The sequence below is a fragment of the Rhincodon typus genome, chromosome 10 (genome assembly GCF_021869965.1).
Source record: "Rhincodon typus isolate 14 chromosome 10, sRhiTyp1.1, whole genome shotgun sequence".
NCBI classification, from domain to species: domain Eukaryota; kingdom Metazoa; phylum Chordata; class Chondrichthyes; order Orectolobiformes; family Rhincodontidae; genus Rhincodon; species Rhincodon typus.
In genome coordinates, this window is record NC_063341.1 from 14,163,361 (window position 1) to 14,184,810 (window position 21,450).

The 21,450-nt window shown below is 40.9% G+C and overlaps 1 protein-coding gene across 7 annotated transcripts in view; it reads right to left on the reverse strand.

The window, feature by feature from the left end:
• ddr2a (discoidin domain receptor tyrosine kinase 2a) overlaps window positions 1–21,450 on the reverse strand; it is a 148,705-nt gene that overhangs the window by 2,628 nt on the left and 124,627 nt on the right. For all 7 annotated transcript variants that reach the window (XM_048601872.1, XM_048601868.1, XM_048601870.1 and 4 more), the window contains 9 exons: window positions 21,192–21,435; window positions 17,666–17,737; window positions 15,912–16,048; window positions 12,297–12,504; window positions 9,426–9,649; window positions 8,860–8,987; window positions 3,754–3,951; window positions 2,489–2,723; window positions 658–807 (listed from right to left, as the gene is read on the reverse strand). In XM_048601872.1, the coding sequence (XP_048457829.1) occupies window positions 658–807; window positions 2,489–2,723; window positions 3,754–3,951; window positions 8,860–8,987; window positions 9,426–9,649; window positions 12,297–12,504; window positions 15,912–16,048; window positions 17,666–17,737; window positions 21,192–21,435 (1,596 nt within the window). The remainder of the gene's footprint in view (window positions 1–657; window positions 808–2,488; window positions 2,724–3,753; window positions 3,952–8,859; window positions 8,988–9,425; window positions 9,650–12,296; window positions 12,505–15,911; window positions 16,049–17,665; window positions 17,738–21,191; window positions 21,436–21,450) is intronic.

The window sequence follows — 21,450 nt, forward strand, 5'->3', positions numbered from 1 at the left end:
TGTGTGTGTGTGTGTGTGTGTGTGTGTGTGTGTGTGTGTGTGTGTGTACATCAGTATGAGAAAGTGAGCAAGTGTGAGTGACTGTGACAGGAGCATGCAGCTCACACATTTTGATTTAACAACATAACCACTTAGAAATATGTCACCTTATCCCAGAAACAAATAGTTTTATTCATTTAAATGGGTTTGCAATTACTTGTTTGATCGTAATCACACCCCTAATGTTTTTCTGTTTGAGTGTCTACTTAACTCAGCTGATAGCATTTTGTTTCAGCTGAAAGGTTGCTCTTGCTAAAAGTCAGCATGGATACATTGGGCCGAATGGTCTTCTTTAGTGCTGTAAACATAGTACGATTATGAGTCTCACTCGAGAACATTAATACATAAATCAAACTGACTACTCAGCCATGACTCGCTAGACAACTGCATCACTAGACATTCCATATTTCATATGAAGCTTCAGTTTCAAGTTAGTATCTTTGTGGGTACATTATTGAATAGGAATGTAAAGGGCTGAGCATAAAGTTGAAATCTGCATATCCAGTCATTTGACATGACTGTCATCAAAGCAGTCACACAATATTCAGACATACTAAATAAGAGGAAATAAAACATATTTGAACATGGTTGGTTTTGAAAGATTCTTCCCAAGCTTACTTGTCGGCCCTGATCTCTGAAGAACTCGCCAGTATTTTCAATGACTTGCTCATCTGACAGTTGGGAGTAGGGCTGTTCTCGGCAGAAGGTCAAGGACTCCCATAAGGTCACTCCAAAAGCCCATACATCGCTTGCTGTAGTAAACTTGCCCTAAATGGGAAACAGGCAAAAGAAAAATGCATCAGCAACAATGAACTGGCTGAAAGAGAAACAGTGACTGAGGATAAAAATAAAAGAGAATTGGTAAATGGTCTGAGATTTGGTTGTGAGTTGCAGTAATCGGATTAATGACCAAATATTCCACCAGACATTATTGACCATGTTTCTGCCTATTGTAAGTTGCATTCAATCACAAGGTTTGGAAGGATATGGGCCAGGAGCGGGTAGCTGCGACTAGTTTAGTTTGGGATTATATTCGGCATGGACTAGTTGGACTGAAGGGTCTGTTTCCGTGTTGTATGACTCTATGACTCTATACAAGCCAATCATTTATTGCTAATGGCTTTTATCTTCTCTAAGTTTCATTCGCTTATCTATTTGCCTCTCATTTTCTTTCTTACATTTTTATAAATATCTTTTTTGCCTCTCCTGTTTCAAATATTTTGAAATTAAATTGCCAGTCCTTTATAGCCACTGGATCAAAATCCTGGAACACCCTTCCTAATAACATCAAGAGTGTACCTACACTCTATATTCATTGGTTCAAGAAAGCAGTTCATTATCACCTTCTCAAGTATAATTTATGATAGACAATAAATGCTGGCTTTGCCAGGAACACTCACATCCCATGAACAAATTTTTTAAAAATCAGGCCCTTGTTAGTCTCCTGGTAAATACAAAGGCAAAGTAATTATTTGCTATTTCAGCCATTTCATGATCTTTTGAGTTAATTATGCGTACCCTGTATTGGCCCTATTCTATCTAGGTTTTTGTTTTGTTATTTATGCAGCTATAGAATACATCTTTGTGTATTCCTAAATTGTTTAAATTGTAGTTTTGCATTGATTTCCTAACTGCTTTTTCTTAACTTCTTTGGCACCTCTTCATTTTCCCTTTTCTCACTCATTTGCTGAATAGTCTATGCCTTTTGCTTTCATTTCAATTTAACCTATTCCTCTTGAGCTGATGGGCTCAGATAATGTAGGAGGCTCATGGGAAGCATAAACACTGGCATGAACTATTGTGCCGAATCCCTTGTTGGGGTGAACATGTGAGTAAGTAACAAAGGTAGGCCATTGGGCTCTTCGAGCCTGCTCTGCCATTCAATAAGATCTATTTTAACCTCAACTCACATTCCCGCATGTCCCTGATAACCTTTCAGACCCTTGGTTATCAAAATCTATCTATCTTTGCCTTAAAAGTACTTAGAGATTCTGCATTCACTTCTTTCTGAGGAAAGGAATTCAAAAAACTCACAACCCTCTGAGAAGAAAAACTGTTTCTTTATCTCTACCTTAAATGGGCAACGCTCTTTTTTTTAAACTATGACCCGTAGTTCTAGATTCTCTCACAACAGGAAACATCCTTTCAACATCCACCCTGTCAAGTCCCCTCAGCGATCTATATGTTTCAATTAAGTTACCTCTGACTCTAAAACTCTAGAGGATACAGGTGTAGCCTCTAGCCTTTCCTGACAACGCAATCTGCTCTTTCTAGGTATTAGTCTAGTAAATCTTCTCTGGGTGCTGTGAATGGTATGTATTCTGTGTAATGAAACAGGTTCAGGAAGTGCTAGTGCAAGACACTGGCACACTGCTGAATTTGACATAAATGCACAACAAAGGACTTCAATCTTCTGCCTGTGAGTTAGACTGCAGCCTGAGGTGCTCACCAATAGAATGCTCTCCCAGGACATCCAACGAATCGGAAGTACAGCTCGCCCCTGGATTCGATAGTAATCTCCACTGTACAGGTTCCGGCTCATACCAAAGTCTGCAATCTTGATTGTGTAATTCTTACCCACTAGACAGTTCCGCGTGGCAAGGTCACGGTGAACAAATTTGAGGGAGGAAAGGTATTTCATGCCAGAAGCTATCTGCATGGCCATCAATATGAGATTGGCATAGCTGAGATTTAAAAAAGAGGGAAGTAAAAAGAGATTATGTTTTCAAGGCATTTGAAAATTTCATATGTCAAGAACGGATATGAAAAGCAGATGTAAAAATAGAAATGAAAGACTTGCATTTATATAACGCCTTTCATGACCACTGGATGTTCCAAAACACTTCACAGCCAATGGAGTACTTTTGAAGTGCAGTCATTGTTTTAATGTAGGAAACACAATATGCAATTTGCACACAGCAAGTTCCTACAAACAGCAAGGTGATAATGAATATATTATTTGTCTTTATGGCGTCAATTGCGTGATATGTTGATCAGGGAACTGAAGAGAACAACCCTGTTCTTGTTTGTTTAGTACAGGATCTTGTATGTTTACCTGACAGACCATACAGGATCTTAGATTAGCAACTCATCTGAAAGATGGCTCACTCCCTCAGCATTGCACTGGAGAATCAGCCTTCACTATTGTACCCAAAATCCTGGACTGGGATTTGAGCCCACTTTTGTGACTTGGAGGCAAGACAGCTACCAACCAAGCCAAGACTGACAGACTACTTTCTAAATTAAATTTTCAGAACAAAGGAAGTATAAAAATGTAAAAAGAAGCCTGCAGAATTTGATTTCAGAGGCCCAGGAAATTAGTTACTGCTACTCAATAAGTTTGACAAAAGAAAAACAAAATGATACCAGCTGCTGAATATTCTAGTAAACATGTCATGTAATGGCTTTTATGCATTGTCCCCCACTGAGATAGAAACAAATTTAATTTGTTAATATTATTAGCCCCCTTTTTCAGCTCAATGAAGCAATCTGAGCTTTGAGGATATATTTTGATATTAATAAGAACATATTAACTCTATACATGTGCTTATTTAGAAAAGGTTTCTGTCACTTGAACTACTCACATTTGAATGAGCCCAGTTTTAACTTTAAGACCTACCTGTGCTGTTCAGATATATTAGTCACACTGTATTGCTACAACATCACATGGCTAGCATGAAAGTGACATTAAACAACTGCTTATAGGTGCCTCACCTTACAATGGGTGCATTGCTTGCCATAGGCTCCGCACTTTCTGGTTCGTGGCGTGTTAAGAACTGATTAAGATCCCCATTTTCCATGTATTCTGTGATCATACAGAGGGGGTCATCTCTGATACAGACTGCCAACAACCGGATAATGTTTGGATCTTTCAGCCGTGACATGATCTTGATTTCTTTCAGGAAGTCATTTCTATAGAAGGTTAAATACGATTGGAAATTTAATAAAACATCTTTTATGCTGGATGACAAATGACATGCAGAGAAGGATTTACTGGCCTCTGGCTGAGTCACCACCTCTCAATTATACAGAATAGGAATATTCAATACCTGATGTGTGCTGAATTAGCTGACTTTGGTCAGGGTATTAGAAGAGGTTGTTCATTTCGCAGTAGTGTCTGAAGAGTTTGGGGAAAGAAGACCCAATAATTCTTGTAAGGTGAACGTATGATACCAACAGCTGAAGAAGAAGGCATACATCATATTGAGATTGTCAACCAGGTCAATCAGGGAGTTCCCTGATTGGGGCGGTTATTCTGGTCCAATCAGGGAGCCCTGGCTGACCGATATAAACAGGAGCGTCAGAGGTTCTGTACATTCTGAGAGCTGGCTCTGAGGAAGCTGGATCAGTGTCAAGGACTCTCCACGTGTAAATAAAGGGAAACTTGCTGATGGGATACCAGCTTCTGTGGAGTTATTTCACAACACGCTTGTCTTCATCGGCCAGGGCATCGAATATAAAAGTTCTCAAATTATGTTACAGCTATACAAAACTTTAGTTAGGCTATATGGAATTCTGCATGCAGTTCTGGTAGCCACACTACCAGAAGACCCAACACCCCCCCCACCCCTCCCCCTACCACATCCCAAAACCAGCCCAGTTCGTCCCCGCCTCCTTAACCTGTCCTTGCCCCCACCTATCCCCTCTTCCCACCTTAAACCCCACCCCCATCTCCTACCTGCCAACCTCATCCCGCCCCCTTGATCTGTCCGTCCTCCCTGGACTGACCTTTCTCCTCCCTAACTCCCCACCTACACTCACCTTTACTGGCTCCATCCCCGCCTCTTTGACCTGTCTGTCTCCTCTCCACCTATCTTCTCCTCTATCCACCTTCTATCCGCCTCTCCCTCTCTTCCTATTTATTTCAGAACCCCCTTCCCCTCCCCCATTTCTGAAGAAGGGTCTAGGCCCGAAACGTCAGCCTTCCTGCTCCTCTGATGCTGCTTGGCCTGCTGTGTTCATCCAGCTCTACACCTTGTTATACCAGAAGACATAGATGCTTTGGAGAGGGTGCACAGAAGGTTTACTAGGACATTGCGCAGTCTGGAGGGTTTTAGTTATATGGAGAGGTTGGATAAACTCGGATTGTTTTCACTGGAAAGATGGAGGCTGGGGAGTGACCTGATAGAGGTCTACAAAATTATGAGAGGAATAGATATAGTGGATAGCAGAGGCTTTTTCCCAGGGTGGCAAGATCAACTACAAGAGAGCACAGGTTCAAGGTGAAAGGGGGAAAGTTTAGGGGAGAAGTGCAAGGAAAATTTTTCACACAGAGTGCAGTGGGTGCCTGAAATGCACTGGTGGAGTGGGTGGAAGTAAGCGCATTAGCAATAATTAAGGCATATGTTGACAGACACATGAACGTGAGATGAATGGAGGGATAGATACTGCATGTGGGCAATAAGTAGTGGGTCTAAATAAGGATTAGGAATTGGTGCTAACTTGGTGGGCTGAAGGGCCTGTTCCTGTGCTGTATTGTATTGTATATCCTTGCTTGTGATGGTTCCACTGTTGTACAACATGTTGACAGCTCATTGCTCAGGCTGTCCGGGAGTAATAGTCATTTGAGGTATTTATAATGTGTGGAATTCCTCTCTCTCATATTTTTTTAAGATGCTTCCTAAAATCCACATTCTGAACTGAACTTTTTTTGTCACCAGTTCTAATATCTCCTTATACTGTTTAGCATCACATTTTCTTTAATAAACTTGTTGGGAGTTGCCTGGGACATTCTACTAGTTAAAGGTTGTTGCTGTTGATGTAGCAGATAGTTTCTGCCAATGGTACTAGCCATCAGTTAGGGCTTCACTGAGAGTCATTGTCAATTTTGCTGCCTGGACGATAATTTTGTGGATAACCTGATCACTCATCTTTTCCAGAACAAAGCTAAATATCATACCATTGGATTTTAGCCTGGGAGAATGATCAGCTCTGACTAGTTAGCAGAGGTTGAAAATTACTCCGAAGGCCTTGAATGCAGGAACTGCAGAAAACTGCAACAGAATGAAACCTCAAAATTATTCGAATATTGGAATGGAAAATTCACAGCTAACAACCCAGAGAACAAGTGATGAATTGAATTTCATGTTTGCAAAAGCAATGTTTTATTTGAGTTAATTTTTAAAGCCAGTAGATAGAAGTTACGAAAACATTCTTGGTAATTTAAATCTTCTAAGGGAAAATACAGATTATTCCCTTTTTACTTTGAGAAGTGATTAAATGAACTTACAACATTGAAACGTTTTTAGTTACTGATAATATTACTTCATGATTTCTCCTCTAGTTAATCTCATTTAGTCTTTGCAATCCTTGTCAACTCCCACTCAATTCCCAGCTCTTACTTTCTCAACATTCTGCATCACATCCATGCTCCTCTTTTCTTTCCAATCATTGGTGGTCAATTATTTTTAGCTGCCACGTGCCACGGTTTAGAATTCCCTCCTGAATTCTCTCACACCATCACACTCTCCTCCCTTAAGCTGCTTCTTAAAACCCATCACTTCCACCAAACATTTGGTCTTGCCTCACAACTTTTTCTCCTATTTTCCATCATGTCTTTGTGAAGTGCCTCAGATGTTTTCTCTACATTAATGGTGTACAATTGATGAGAAGGTATTCACTATTGCTTAGTTGTTTCATAGTACAGAATCTGAATATTCTTGTAAAAGGATACAGTTTTCATTTTGAACTTGACTGGACATTTGCAAGAATTCCAATGTAAAGTGCAATAGCATTTTATATTGTACAGAAACAGTACTCATTATTTAACATATTTTTCAAGATATAATTTGGCAAGTGGACTGTGATTGGTGAAGGAATTGGCATGGAGAGTGTACCAGTTTGATGACAATTGACAGTTAACTGTCAAGCTTTATTTAAGTTTAAACAAGGCAGGTTAACTTTGATTGGCCAAGGCTTTGATGCCTGATAAATGAACCAAACAACAGTTATCACCTATTTTGTTCAGTTAAATTAGAGATAGTATATGTACACATACTTTCTCTAATTTAAAGATCAGGGCCCTGTAGATTAATTTTTGTAACTATCAGTAAGTGCAAGTGCGAGTCTGACTGACAATCTAAATTGGTTAAAAACTAAAAGAACTGCAAATGCTGTGAATCAGAGACAAAAATTGAAATTGCTGGAAAAGCTCAGCATTGAGGTTGGTTGGCTCGCGGAACTGGTTTGTTGTTCCACAGACGTTTCATTACCATGCTGGGTAACATCATCAGTGTAGGGTAATGAAACCTCTGCGGAGGCTGCACTGATGATGTTACCCAGCAGGGTAATGAAACGTCTGCAGAACAACAAACCAGCTCGGCGAGCCAACCAACCACAACACCCACAACCCGAGCTACAAATCTACTCCAAAACCTTAAAGGTCAGCATGTCTGGCAGCATCTGTGGAGCAAAATCCGAGTTAACCTTTTGGGTCGAGTGACTCTTTTTCAGAAGGGGTCTAAGTTGGTTGTTGTCATAAATCTTAGCACACTTAGAATTATTTCACTGTATGGTCAGCAAGGGCAATTGGTAAGTTTGAATGGAGACTACCACTGAGTGAGACAAAGATTAAGTGATCTCTTCACTCAGAAAGAAATAAGCCTGTGGAATTCACGACCACAGAAAGCAGTCGAGGACCAAACATTGTACAAGTTCCAGAGGGAGTTTGATATAACATATGGGGGCTAAAGTGACCAAAAGGTATGGGGGAAAAGCGGGACGAGGCCACTGAGTTGGATGATCAGCCATGATCATAATTAATGGTGGAGTGGGCTCAGAGGGCAAAATGGCCTATTCCTGCTCCTATTTTCTGTGTTTCAACATCTAAGAATTTAGCTGATAGTGGGAATTCAGTGCAGAGGGGTAAAGAGGTGTTCTAAGTAAGGTTTATTGCGAGAAGTAAAGACTCCAGAGTGAGAGGAGAGCAGGAGGGTAATGAAAGATGTGGATTGAGAGGCTGACCTGCAGTGAGACCAGCATCACAAACCACAATGTGATGGTAGTGCAGGAAAAGCAGCTGATTGGTGAGTAGGATTGATGAATATTTCTAGTCTTGAAGTAAAAGTAAGGTTGTCAGCTTGCATTTGGGTCTCTAGACATTTCTGGACTCTTTTCCTAAAAAAAAGTGCTCATCTTGTCTAGTATAAGATCGATTCTAGTGTTTTATTTTAAAATAAGTTACAATTTACAAAGAATTCGAACAGTCAGGAGCTAAATTAAAAGGTAGGAACTTCAACATAATAATCTCTGGGCTTAAGCCACGAACAGACTGGTAACGGTGTAAATAAAGTGAAGGAAGTAAATACACAGCTCGAAGATTGCGTTGGGTGAAATGGGTTTCATTTCATGGGGCACTGTAACCAGTACAGGGGTGGAAGGCAGCTGTTCCAGTGGGAATGGCTTCACTTAAACCATGCTGGCAACCAGTGCCCTGGCAAATTGAATCTCTTGGGCTGTACAGATGGATTTAATTCAACTGGGGCCCTCAAAGCAAAATGAAATGGCGGCATTGCAGGGCAGCTATTCTAAATAAAAGGTAACGTTTGCTGGCATGGAAAGGTTCCTGCAGTATTTACCAACCTCTCTTGGATACAAAAGAGTTAGGGCAGTAGAATATAGAATTCAGGAAAACAATTTTTTAAGTGAGTCTTTTCCAAAAGATCCTCATTCTTAGCCAAGCATAACTAAGAATTTCATTTGTGACCTGAAGAAAAATGTTTGCAAATTGGTACAAAAGGACAATACGGTTATAATTTTGGTGGTGGTGGTGAAATCCCAGCAGGGTCCCTGGAAAAGATTTTGGAGTGAAGCAGCACTCACCTAGCATTTTTGTTAGCATCAGACCGTAGCATTTTTACCGCAACCAACACTGGCTGATTGACACAAATATCAAATGGAAACTCCTTGTCCATGAATTCTTGCATCCCTTCTGCTTCGCAAAGATGAACCTAAACAGATCCGAATTTGAAGCTTACAAATTTACACCAAGACAGCTGATAGATTTTGACATTGAGAGTATGGTTCATGCTGTGGTATCCAAACTATTGCCAACAAACACACTATAAAAATATCGGTATCACACATTATGTCCTTGTTGATATCTACAGTACTTGTATCATTATAACTGTTCCCGCCCCACCCTGCCACTGAGTGTGCCTCAGGGGATAGCATTAAATTAGATTGTTTTGTGAAATCGTGAAACTCGTGAAACTGTGATAGATGGATGTTCGTTTGACAGTGGGTATCAGGGAAATAGAGTATACGCAGGATATTTGAGTCACAGTACAGAGAAACTGGTATCCATTTGAGCAGGTCCAAGGGGCTAAATGTCCTGCTTCTTTATGCTCCAGTTTAATGGTTAACACTAGCTTAAATGGGGTACTAACCTCCCCAAACTGTCCCTCTCCGAGCTTCTCTTTAAGTGTCAGCAGTTTGCGTGGGAACTCCTCCACAGCTATATCTTTACCAGACAGTAAATCCATGGTGACGGCAGGTACAGAATAAGTGTTACTTCCAGTGACACCCTGCAGGTTCACAATATCAGCCTCTGCATAGTGTGGCACATTATCTTGCGGTGCTCCAAGTGGTTTTGCATAGTCACTGCTACACCCTGAGGAGGTAAAAAACATTTTACTCAATCCCTCTGCAATACAGATTTCATTTCAATGCTTAAGGTAAGAAATAATGAAAAGAAAGTCCTATCTGAAATAGGTCCCTTGGAGATACAGCTTACAGTGTACATGTGCATGCCAACTATTTTCTGATTGCTTGGTAACATACTGGCTCGCGCCTAATCTCAGTCTTGATTTTAAAATACTTATCCATGTTTTCAAATCCCTCCATAGCTTCATCCCTCCCCTACCTCTGTAATCTCCTCCAGCTCCACAACCCTCTAAGATATCTTCACTTTTCTAATTCTGGCCTCTTCGGCATCCCCAATTTTAATCACCCTACCACTGGTGGCCATACCTTCTGGAATTCCCCCTGTAAACCTTCCCTCCTCTCCACCTCACTCCCCTCCTTCAAGTAACTTTACATCTCTTTTTGTGGCCTTGTTTTATACTGTTTAATTACATTAAAAGTACTAAATTAATATAACTTGTTATTGAGATAAATCACCATATCACTGGGTGGGGGGTGTGGCATCATCATCATTAAAATGACACGTAGCACTTTTGATTAAAAATAACAGAAAAATTGTTAACCCGTTTTCCAGAAGCTTCTGTCCCTTCTTAATAAACTGATGCACACCACAAAGATCTGCAAACGAAATGAAGTTTTTCATTGAAAAAATTTGTTCATCAATAACGAAGTGGAGAGTCTTTTTCTCAAGAGATAGTAGGAACTGCAGATGCTGGAGAATCCGAGACAACAAGGTGCAGGGCTGGATGAACACAGCAGGCCAAGCAGCATCATAGGAGCAGAGAGGCTGACGTTTCGGGCCTAGACCCTTCATCAGAAAAGGGGGAGGGGAAGGGGGTTCCGAAATAAATAGGGAGAGAGTGGGAGGCGGATAGAAGAGGGATAGAGGAGAGGATAGGTGGAGAGGAAACAAACAGGTCGAAGAGGCGGGGATGGAGCCAGTAAAGGTGAGTGTAGGTAGGGAGTTAGGAAGGGGATAGGTCAGTCCAGGGAGACGGACAGGTCAAGGGAGTGGGATGAGGTTGGTCGGTAGGAGATGGAGGTGCGGCTTGAGGTGGGAGGAGGGGATAGGTGGGAGGAAGAACAGGTTAGGGAGGCAGGGACGAGCTGGACTGGTTTTGGGATGCGGTAGGGGGAGGGGAGATTTTGAAACTTGTGAAATCCACATTGATACCATTGGGCTGCAGGGTTCCCAAGCGGAATATGAGTTGCTGTTCCTGCAACCTTCGGGTGGCATCGTTGTGGCACTGCAGGAGGCCCAGGATGGACATGTCGTCTGAGGAATGGGAGGGGGAGTTGAAATGGTTCGCGACTGGGAGGTGCAGTTGTTTATTGCGAACCGAGCGTAGGTGTTCTGCAAAGCGGTCCCCGAGCCTCCGCTTGGTTTCCCCGATGTAGAGGAAGCCACACCGGGTACAGCGGATGCAGTATACCACATTGGCAGATGTGCAGGTGAACATCTGCTTGATGTGGAAAGTCTTCTTGGGGCCTGGGATGGGGGTGAGGGAGGAGGTATGGGGGCAGGTGTAGCACTTCCTGCGGTTGCAGGGAAAAGTGCCGGGTGTGGTGGAGCTGGAGGGGAGTGTGGAGCGGACAAGGGAGTCACGGAGAGAGTTGTGCCTCCGGAAAGCAGATAAGTCTAGGCCCGAAACGTCAGCCTCTCTGCTCCTATGATGCTGCTTGGCCTGCTGTGTTCATCCAGCCCTGCACCTTGTTGTCTTTTTCTCAAGTTTCTTTTTGATTCAATCATAAGGTATGGAAATTGCTAGGCCAGGATTTATTGTTTATCCATAGTTGCTCTTGAGAAAGTAGTAATGACAACTGAGTGGATAGCAGTCAAGGAAACAATCACACTGCTGTGGATCTGGAGGATCATGTAAACCAGACCAGGTGAGGATGGCAGATTTCCTTCCCTAAAGCACATTAGAGAATTAATTGGGTTTTAATGACTGCCCGTAGTTACACCATTGATATCAGCTTTTCATTCCAGGTTCATTTAATTAACTGAACTTAAATACTCCAATTACAATTGTTGTGTCACAGTGGTAGTATTCTGATCTCTGAGCTGGGAGGACTGGGTTGAAGTCCACCTGCCTCAGAGGTATGTAATAACATCTCTGTACAGGTTGATTAGAAAATATTCACTCCAGAGATGGGATTTTAACTCATCTCTTGACGAGTCATCAAATAATATAATCACTATATTATGGTATTCACAGCTATTTAACTCTTCTTTCTCTTATCAGGGAAGTTGTGTAGTCCCAACATTGTATTTTGTTTCAGATCACTAGCACTGTTCTTATTTTAATGGTGAATACATTTTTGTCTTGTCTAGATCATAAATCACTGGGAAAAATACTGACAGAAATAAAAACCAGATACCGGGGGAATGCCCTCAAACCATGATAGTGACGGCTTTCTTTTGATGAGTTCCAGACCTCAGGCATGCCATCATAGAAACATGTAAAGGAGAAACCTGGCTGGATAATCCAGAGAAACCCTCACACACGCAGTCAAACAGCAGAACAAAAAGCTCAAACTATTATCTAAATATCAAACAATTTGCTGAAACTATTAATGAATTGAGCAGCTTATGTCACTTTCAATATCCTCACCTGGCTCATCCCAACTCAGGGAAAATTCTGGCAGCTTGCGGAGGAGCTTAGATGGCTCCTGGTAATCAGGTCCAAGTGGAAATATCCGGTCGTATGTGGAATTGGATTCTTGTTCGCTGGGCGGAGAGGACTTGTTGTTTATCATGATTGTCTCACTCTGCAGCGAGAGGCTCACTGTGAGCTCATCATCCAGAATTCGACGTGAAGCCTAAAACAGAAGCCGTTGTCCATGAAATTTGTGTAAATACCAACTGTCTCCACATCCTATCTGAATGAACAGTCCATATATTCTGTGAATTGGTGTGGAAGCTGTCACTGATGCCTGTGTGTTCTTGACTTTAAGCAACTAAAGGGATTTTGTTATGAAGTGCTTGAGATAATTATAGGAGTCGATAGTGTAGATATCACAAAACCATTTCCTCTGATAGAGCTGTCCAGAACAAAGGAGCAAAACCCTTAACATTAGAGTGAGGTTGCTCTGGGGATTTCTTCACACAAAAAGTGGAAATTTGGATTTGGAGCACACAGCTAATGGGGATAAATCAACTGAAAGTTGTAAGATTAAGATTGATAGGCTTTTGTCAGACATGAATATTTGAGGAATGTGGAACTAACAACAACAATTTGTATTTTATGTAGCATCTTTCACAACATTAAATGCTCCAAACAACATTTCAGGACCTTTATAAAACAAAATAAGACACCAAGCCACATGAGGAGATATTAGGTAAGAAGACCACAAGCTTGGTTAAAGAAATAAATTTAATGAGTATCAAAGGAGGAAAGTGAGATAGAGTGGCAGAGAAGTGCAGCGAGGGTATTCTAGAATTTGGGGCCCAGCAACTAAAGGAATGGGTGGATCAATGGTGGCATGATTAAAATTGTGAATGGTCAAGAGGCCAATCAGGAAAAGCACAGATATTTAAGTAGATTGGGAGCTGGAGGAAATTACAGGGCATGGGATGAGCAAGGTCATGGATGGATAAGCATTTTAATATCAAATTGTTCTTTTTCTGAGAACCAAGAGCAATGTACGATTGGCATTTGAGTGCAACTTAAGGCAGGGAAGCAGAGTTTTGTATGACTGGAATTTCATGGAGGGCAGAAACAGGGACGCCAGGAATGGATTAGAACTATCAGGTCTGGAGGTAACAAGGAAATGAATAAGGGTTTCAGCAGGAAAACAATTGATGCAATGTAGGAGATGGTGTGTCACAGAGCTGGAAATGATTAAAATTTTGACAAAGTGACTATGTGGTTGAAAACTCATGTCCAGGTCAAATATAGTGCAGAGATTGTGGATTGTCTAGTTCAGCATCAGGGAAGGAGAATCAGTGATGAGGGAACAGAGTTTGCAGTCGGTGACCAGAGTCACTTGCTTCAGTCTTCCCAATACTTTGTGGATTTTTTTGCCCCTCTTGCACCGGATGTCAGATATGTAGTTCAATAATTTGGCAATAGTGGAAGAGTTGAGATGGGTGATGGTGGGTTAGGGCAACGTTCATTTGCCCCAGGCCTCAATTCTTCTTTCCTGCCAGCTCAGCATAGTTCTCAACTCCCTGATATTTCAAATATCTATCTACTTCCTCTTTAAATATTTTACGATCTAGCCTCCACAGCTCTCAAGGGTAGAGAATTCCAGATTTTCACCATCATCTGGGAGAAGAAATTCCTTTGCATCTCAGTCTTAAATGAGTGCCCCCTTATTCTGTAACTATGTCCCTTAGTTTCAGATTCCCCCACTAGTGGAGATATTTAAACATCTACTCCGTTAAGCCCCCTCAGAATCTTCTACATTTCAATAAGGACTTTTTCTAAAATCCTTCTTCTGAACTCTTATGAATAGAAGCCTGACCTGTTTAGCTGTTCTTGATAAATCACCCCCGTCATTTCAGGAATTAGCATAATGAATCTTTTTGAATATCTTCTATTGCTAATTTGGGGACCAAACCTGTATACAGAACTGCAGGTACGGCCTCACCAACACCCTGCACAGTTGTATTAAGACTTCTCTATTTTTAAACTCAAAAGCCTTTCAATAAAGGCCAAATTTCTATTTTCCTTCTTAATAACTTGCTGCACCTGTGTCTAACTTTTTGATTCTTTTTTGGAGTCTCTCTTCATTTAAATAATTGTCTGCCCTTTGATGTTTCCTACTAAAGTGCATGACCTCACACTTTCCAACATTAAATCCATCTGCCAAGGTTTTGTCCACTCACTGAACCTGTCTATATCTCTTTGCAGATTCCTTTATCCTCATCACAATCTGCCCTCCCACTCATTTTTTATCATCAGCAAATTTGGATGCATTACCCCGCCTCCAAGTCATTGATATAGGCAGTAAGTAACGTAGGCCTAAGGATGGATCCTGGTGACATTCCATCAGTTCTATGTTTCCAAACTGAAAAAGACCCATTAATCCCAACTCCCTGTCTTCTATGTTGTAACCAATCCTCAGCTGATGATAATGCATTACCCCTAAAACTGTGAGCTCTAATCATTCAAGGTTCCCACTCCTTAGTTGTTCAAAATAGACAGACTGCTGACTGATAAAAACTGGTTGAAAGAATCTGTGCTATAGTTCATTTACACTCCACAATGACCTGTTCATCTAACCTATTCCCCAGCTTATGAAGCACCCTCCATAAACAAGATCCACCAGCAGTCGTCCTTTGGATCGGGGAATGGAAAACACAGGAAGTCACTAATGAGTTTCTTGTGACAAATCCTGCCTTTGAAACTTCTGTTGTGAGACTGGGCGTTGCTAACAGCTTTGAATGAGCCAGGGCCCCTGCAAAACCATTCTCCATTACTGCGGCCTCGGTACAAACCCTTTGTGCACTTAAGGAGAGACACAAGCGATACTGCACACTGTTGAAGCATGAACACCCTATATACTAAGTGGCAGACACAGCACCTTAAATTCAGCAAATGAGGAGGTCTTGCTTAACTCTTGGTGTTGTTGCCACTAAATAATAAATAACAACTTGTAGTGGAAGTTCAGTGAAGACTGGTATAGCACAGTGTCTCCAGTAGTCAAAAGGCTTGCTGAAACTTGGGAACAAGCTTCTGTCTGAATTGTGAATCTCTGGAAGAACAATGTACATACAGGTCATACCATTGTTGAAACCAGAGTCACAAGGAGGCACCAATTATCTTTACAATAAAAGGGCTTGCTTGTTCCTCGAACTTCTGTCAAGTGGAATGGTAGCTAAATACGTGAATCAATTGTCATCACAAATTCTACGGCCCAGTTTTTATCTGACATTGGATGGTGATGGGGAAACCAGAAAATGTTGGAAATGCACAATGCATCAGCGGGCAAGGAAGGTGGATCCACAACATGGGTCGATGTCTTGGTCGGAATAGTAGGTGCTGGTGAGTGTTCCAGCAGAAATGTTCGCCTATTTTTCTCACATGTTTACTGAGCCACTGTTCATTTCCAGAATTTTTCAATTGCCCACTGCGTGTGTTCCTGTTTTCTCATTACTGTGTTGACAAATAGACTCCTGCCTTTCTGTTTGCATCATTTCAGGTAGAAAGGTCATAAGGTGCCATTAACTGCTCCTAAAGTAGAGCTGGGGGGAAAACAAACTTCAGTAGAGATATTAAAACCTTTTCCAACATCTTCTGCCAAAACTGCCGCCAAAGGATGATAACGATGATGGCGACCAGGATAAAGATAATAGCCACTAAGCAGCCAATGAGGATTCTCGTGTTGCTGTCATCCACTTTGTGCGTTGGGTTGATGTCTGAGAATACAATGGGGAAAATGGGAATTGTTACATTAGATTCCACAAAATGGAATGAGGGTATGTATATTTTCAAACTACATCTGATCATGCCTAAATAATATGCATGCACCTCTGAAGCAAATAGACACCAATTTCATATAAATATAGAGCCAGATAGCTCAGTTAGCCAGACTGTTTGTGACGCAGTGTGATGGCAACAGCACGGGTTCAATTCCCATACTGACTGAGGTGGCCAAGAAAGTCCTACCTTCTCAACTTCACCCCTCGCCTGAGGTGTGGTGACCTTCAGGTTAAATTCTCTAATGAGAGAATAGTCCTATAGTCCTCTGGGACTATGGTGACTTTACCTCTTAGAGTGCAAGAAACATTATTACAATGGTGCAATAAAGTGGGGAGGAGTACTCCTATAGCCAAATCACTTTGACATGACAATATGCTAGACATGAGCACCTAATACAGTCAGCAATGGAAGATCCTGACATTTGGGACATTTCTCAAAGTGCTGACATTATTGGATGAAATCAGAAAGAAACAATGAAAGACTATCCAACAGCAGTCATTATATGGTGGTACCAAATGCAGATTCTGCATTATGTGTTCTGCTGTAAGGTGTGATTTATTGATATTTCAATACAATTTATTTTAGAGTTTAGATTTGAATTTGTGGCATGTGGTTTTGGTCTGTGTATCTAAAGGGATTAATAATTATCTTGTGGATATTTCTGTCGTCATGGTGATTTCTTTATAAAAACAGTCTGAGAGAGATAGCTGTTGGAGGCTGATTGGAAGTTCTTCAAAATGGAGAGCTTTTACGTGCAAACAAAATAAACAGTTATGCATTATGCTCTCAGAAGGTTAGAGATTGATCTTTTCTTTTCATTACAGGAAACACTAACAGCTTAGAAAAAGCTTTTGGGTTTCAGTTCAGCAGAGTTACAGAGTTTTAGCTGAAGCTGGGTATGTAAAACTGTTGTTCCAGTGAAAGCAAAGTGGTTTAGAACTATTAGAAATGGATTATCTCAGTGCAAGGAGTTTGGTTTATAAGTTCCAGACCAGAAGTGTTTAGTTAAAACTCTTAATAGGTTATTTGAAGCTGAGAAAGTCAAGGCTCACTTGAATGAGGTTCTAAGGTCAGATTCTCAAAACATGGAATTAAAGCCACAACTATGTTGAACAGTTTACGCGACAGAGAAGGGAATTCTCTTTTGTCTTTGAATACTGTAACAAAGTGCTGTTGGTATTGATGGGATTGTAACTTACCATGTGTTTTGTAATTTTTAAACTTATGTGTAAATAGTTCGGTTTATTCTATCTTCAATTTTTTGTATAATAAACTTCTATTTTACTAATACAACCAAATCAGCTGCATTATGTGCTTGTGTTTCAGTGAAAGGCAACATCATTACAATAAAACCAAACAAAATGTGATGTATTAATTCAATCTGGGATCTGACCTGTCCAGCAATAATGTTGAAAAAGCTACAGCATAACAATGTTAACAAAAACTAATCTTTTCTAAAGGAAGAATTCTTTTGGAAAATTAACTGGACACTGTTAACCACAAGCCCTATTCAAATGTCTACTGAAGTGCTGGGTGAATTGATTGCCTCTTACCTATTTCACTGTGGGTGGTGCTGTCCACTTTTACAGTTGGATAAACCCCAGAAGTGTTGTACATTGCTGTGTCTGCAGCAAGAAACAATGGTACCATCATGAAAACCTACCCATGAGCCAACAAGTGGATGAAAACAAATTGCATAAGCTTTAGAAATGATCATGAAACAATATCTGCTACAGTCAAACAGTTGTAATTATGAGGAAAATGCAAGATTGAATGACATTGATGAAACACTTTGGTGGTTAGGTGTCAGCTTAGTTTACAGAGAAACCCTTATCCATACAGTTCTGCCAAATAACTTGTCAGCCAATGTCTCAGTTAATGGTGGAGGTGCAAAATAATAACCGACTGTCTTGACTGGACCTAGGTCAGAAATCACTCAACACCAGGTTAAAGTCCAACAGGTCCATTTGAAAAAACAAGCTTTCCAACACCAGCACCTCCACATCTTGACTGAACCTAGCATCGGGTGTCTTTGAAGGAGGCAGAGAGAAGGTGAGGGGCTGAATGACCTCCATTGTTCTACACTAGTCTGTGATTTGTCAGGAAATTTAAAAAACAGATCTAACAATTGTTAATTAAACCTTAGCTGACAGCAAAGACAAATTCAGAGTCTTTATTTTCTCATTCACACACCATTTAAATTCTGAGCAAATATTGTGTTGGGAGGTTGGAAGTGGGGCATTAGGGGTCCATGTGTAATTCCTTCTTTACAGTGGTATGATCTTCAAATTCCTAATAGGACATTCAAATGATGCCACTGTTCATATAAATTGAGTCAGATTCCAACAAAAACGAAAATTGTTGGAGAAACTCAGCGAGCCTGGCAGCATCTGTGGAGAAAAACAGAGTTAACATTTCCAGTCCTGTGACTGTTTAATGCTTGGTGAGCACTAACCTTATGCAATGGTAGATTTTCAGACAAGGAACTAAAAGCAAAGCTGCCCACAATTTTCTGCAAAAATCTGTTACTTCTTTAAGTCACTTTGTTCAACTGAAGTTTAACTTTAATTCTCTCTGAAGGTGTAGTGTCAGACTTACAGTAAAACAAATTCTGTTTCTGGCTTACAGTTTCAACATACTTTTTCTTGATTTCACTACTTGTTCCCCTTAAATATTGCTTTGCACCAACCCTTAGCACATCCTCTGGCATTCCAGACACTTACACCACTTCTCTGTAAAAAAACTTGCCTGCTACATCTCTTTTAAACTTAGCCCCTTTTACCTTAAACCTATTTCCCCAACTAATTGACATTTATATCCTGGGAATAAGTCTCCGACTCCCTATTCTATCCATGACTGTCATAATTTTGTGAACTTCTGTCAAGTCACCCCCATTCTTTGATGTTCAAGTGAAAACAAACCAAGTTTGTCCAATCTCTCCACATAGCTAATAGCCTCCAAACCAGGCAACATCCTGGTAAATCACTTTTGGACCCTCTCCAAAGCCTCCATATCCTTCTGGTAGAGTGGTGACCACAACTGTACACAATGTTCCAAACGTGGCCTAACTAATGTTCTATACAGCTGCAATTGACTTGCCAAATTTTATACTCTATGTCCCAACCGATGAAGACAAGCATACCATATGCCTTCTTGACCACGTTATCCACTCATGTTGCCACTTTTGGGGAACTGTGGAGCTGTATGCCTAAACCCCTCTATCTTGATGCTACTAAGGATTCTCCCATTTACTGGATACTTCCTTCCTGCAATAGATCTTCTAAAATGCATCAGCTCACATTTATCTGGATTAAACTCCATGTGCCATTTCTCCCTAACCCTAACCCTATCGCAGCCCAAGTCACCAGCCTATCTAAATCCTGTTGTGTTCACTGGCAATTCTCCTCACTATCCGCAGTACCCCCAATCTATGCATCATCTGCAAACTTACTAACCAGGTCATCTTCATTCTCCTCCAAATCATTTAAACAAAGGAACAACGTCGGCTATTCTACAGTTCTCTGGAACTTCTCCTCTGAGTAAGGAGGATATGAAAGTTTCATACAAGGCCCCAGCAATTTCCTCACCTGCCTCCCTCAGCATCTGGGATAGATCCCATCAGGCCCTAGAGACTTGTCTACCTTAATGCTTTTCAAAACAACCAACACCCCTTCCTTTTCTATATTGACATTCCCTATTGCATCCACATACCCCTCCCAAGACTCATCATTCACCATGTCCCTGTCCTTTGTGAATACCAATGCAAAGTATTTTTTTAAGGAACTCACCCACTTCCTCTGGCTCCAAGCTTAAATTCCCTCCTTTGTATCTGATTGGACCTAACCTGTCCCTAGCTACCCTCTTGCTCCTTATATTTGTAGAAAATGCTTTGGGATTTTCCTTAATTCTGTCTGTTAAAGACATTTCATGGCCTCTTTTAGCCCTCCTAAGACCTTGTTTGAGTTCTTTCCTGCTATCTTGGTACTCATCAAAGGTTCTGTCTGTCTTCAGTTTCCTAAATCCTATGTATGCCTCCTTTTTTTTTGACCAAACTCTCAATTTCTTGTCATCCAAGATAACTGAATCTTGTCATCCTTATCCTTCATTTGCACAGGAACACGCTGGTTCTGAACTCTATTTAACTGGCCTTTAAAATACTCCCACATGCTAGATGTGGATTTACCCTCAAACAACTGCTCCTAATCTACATTCCCCAGTTCATGCCTAACATTGCGGTAGTTAGCCTTTCCCAGTTTAGCACATTCACCTGAGGGCTTCCCTTATTCTTATTCCATAAGTAACTGAAAAATTTACAGAATTATGGTCACTGCTCCCAAAATGCTCCCCCACTGAAACTTCGATCACCTGGTTCAGCTCATTCTCCAATACATGGTCTAATATGATTATTCCCTAGTTGGGCTATTTACATATTGATTCAAAACATGACCTGGACTCATCAAACAAATTTCCTTCTCACCCAAACCCCTGGCCTAAACAAGTCCCATTCATTATAGGGGAATTAATCGTAACCATAACAACAGTGTTGCTTTTATCTTTTTCCATAAGCTGTCCACCCGCTGCCTGTTGGGAGGCCTGTAGTCCAATCCCATCAAAGTAATTGCACCCTTCCTATTCCTGAGCTTTACCCATATGGCCTCACTGGATGAACCCTCCAATGTTTATTCCCTCTGTACAGCTGTGATATTTTCCCTCATCAGTAATGCAACTCCCCCAACTCTTTTACATCCCTCTCTATCTTGCCTGAAACATCTCAATCGTGGAATGTTAAGCTACCAGTCTTGTCCCCCTCTCTAACAAGTCTCTGTATAAGTTACAACATCATAGGTATGTATATTAATCCAAGCTCTAAGTTCATCTGCCTAAGTCAAAAGTTACTTTATTTTAACATCAGGTTATGAAGAATGATGGCAGCTATTTTACACGACCAATTGGGATCACTAATCTTTTGGATGTGCAATCTATAAAGACAAGTAGCACTCAGTTGGGAAGAAATATAAGAACGATATTTTGTGAATGGAACATGAGGACATTTCAAACATTGATATAGCTTGCAAGTACCTGACTGAAAGGAAATTTCGCTGAACATCATCCATATATCTGCAAAGTAGAATTGGCACTTGATGGCGTTTGCCATACGGTGTTGTAGTGGAACGGTGACAAAGCGAGCACTTGGATTGACATCATCTAGAACCAGAACAGATGTAACTGGGTTCGGTTCCCATTTACCCGGTTCTGAGCCGAAAAAACATTGCACTTCCCTGAATATCTTCACTGCCTTTGTGAACATGTTATTGCAATGGACCTATGGTGATGAAAG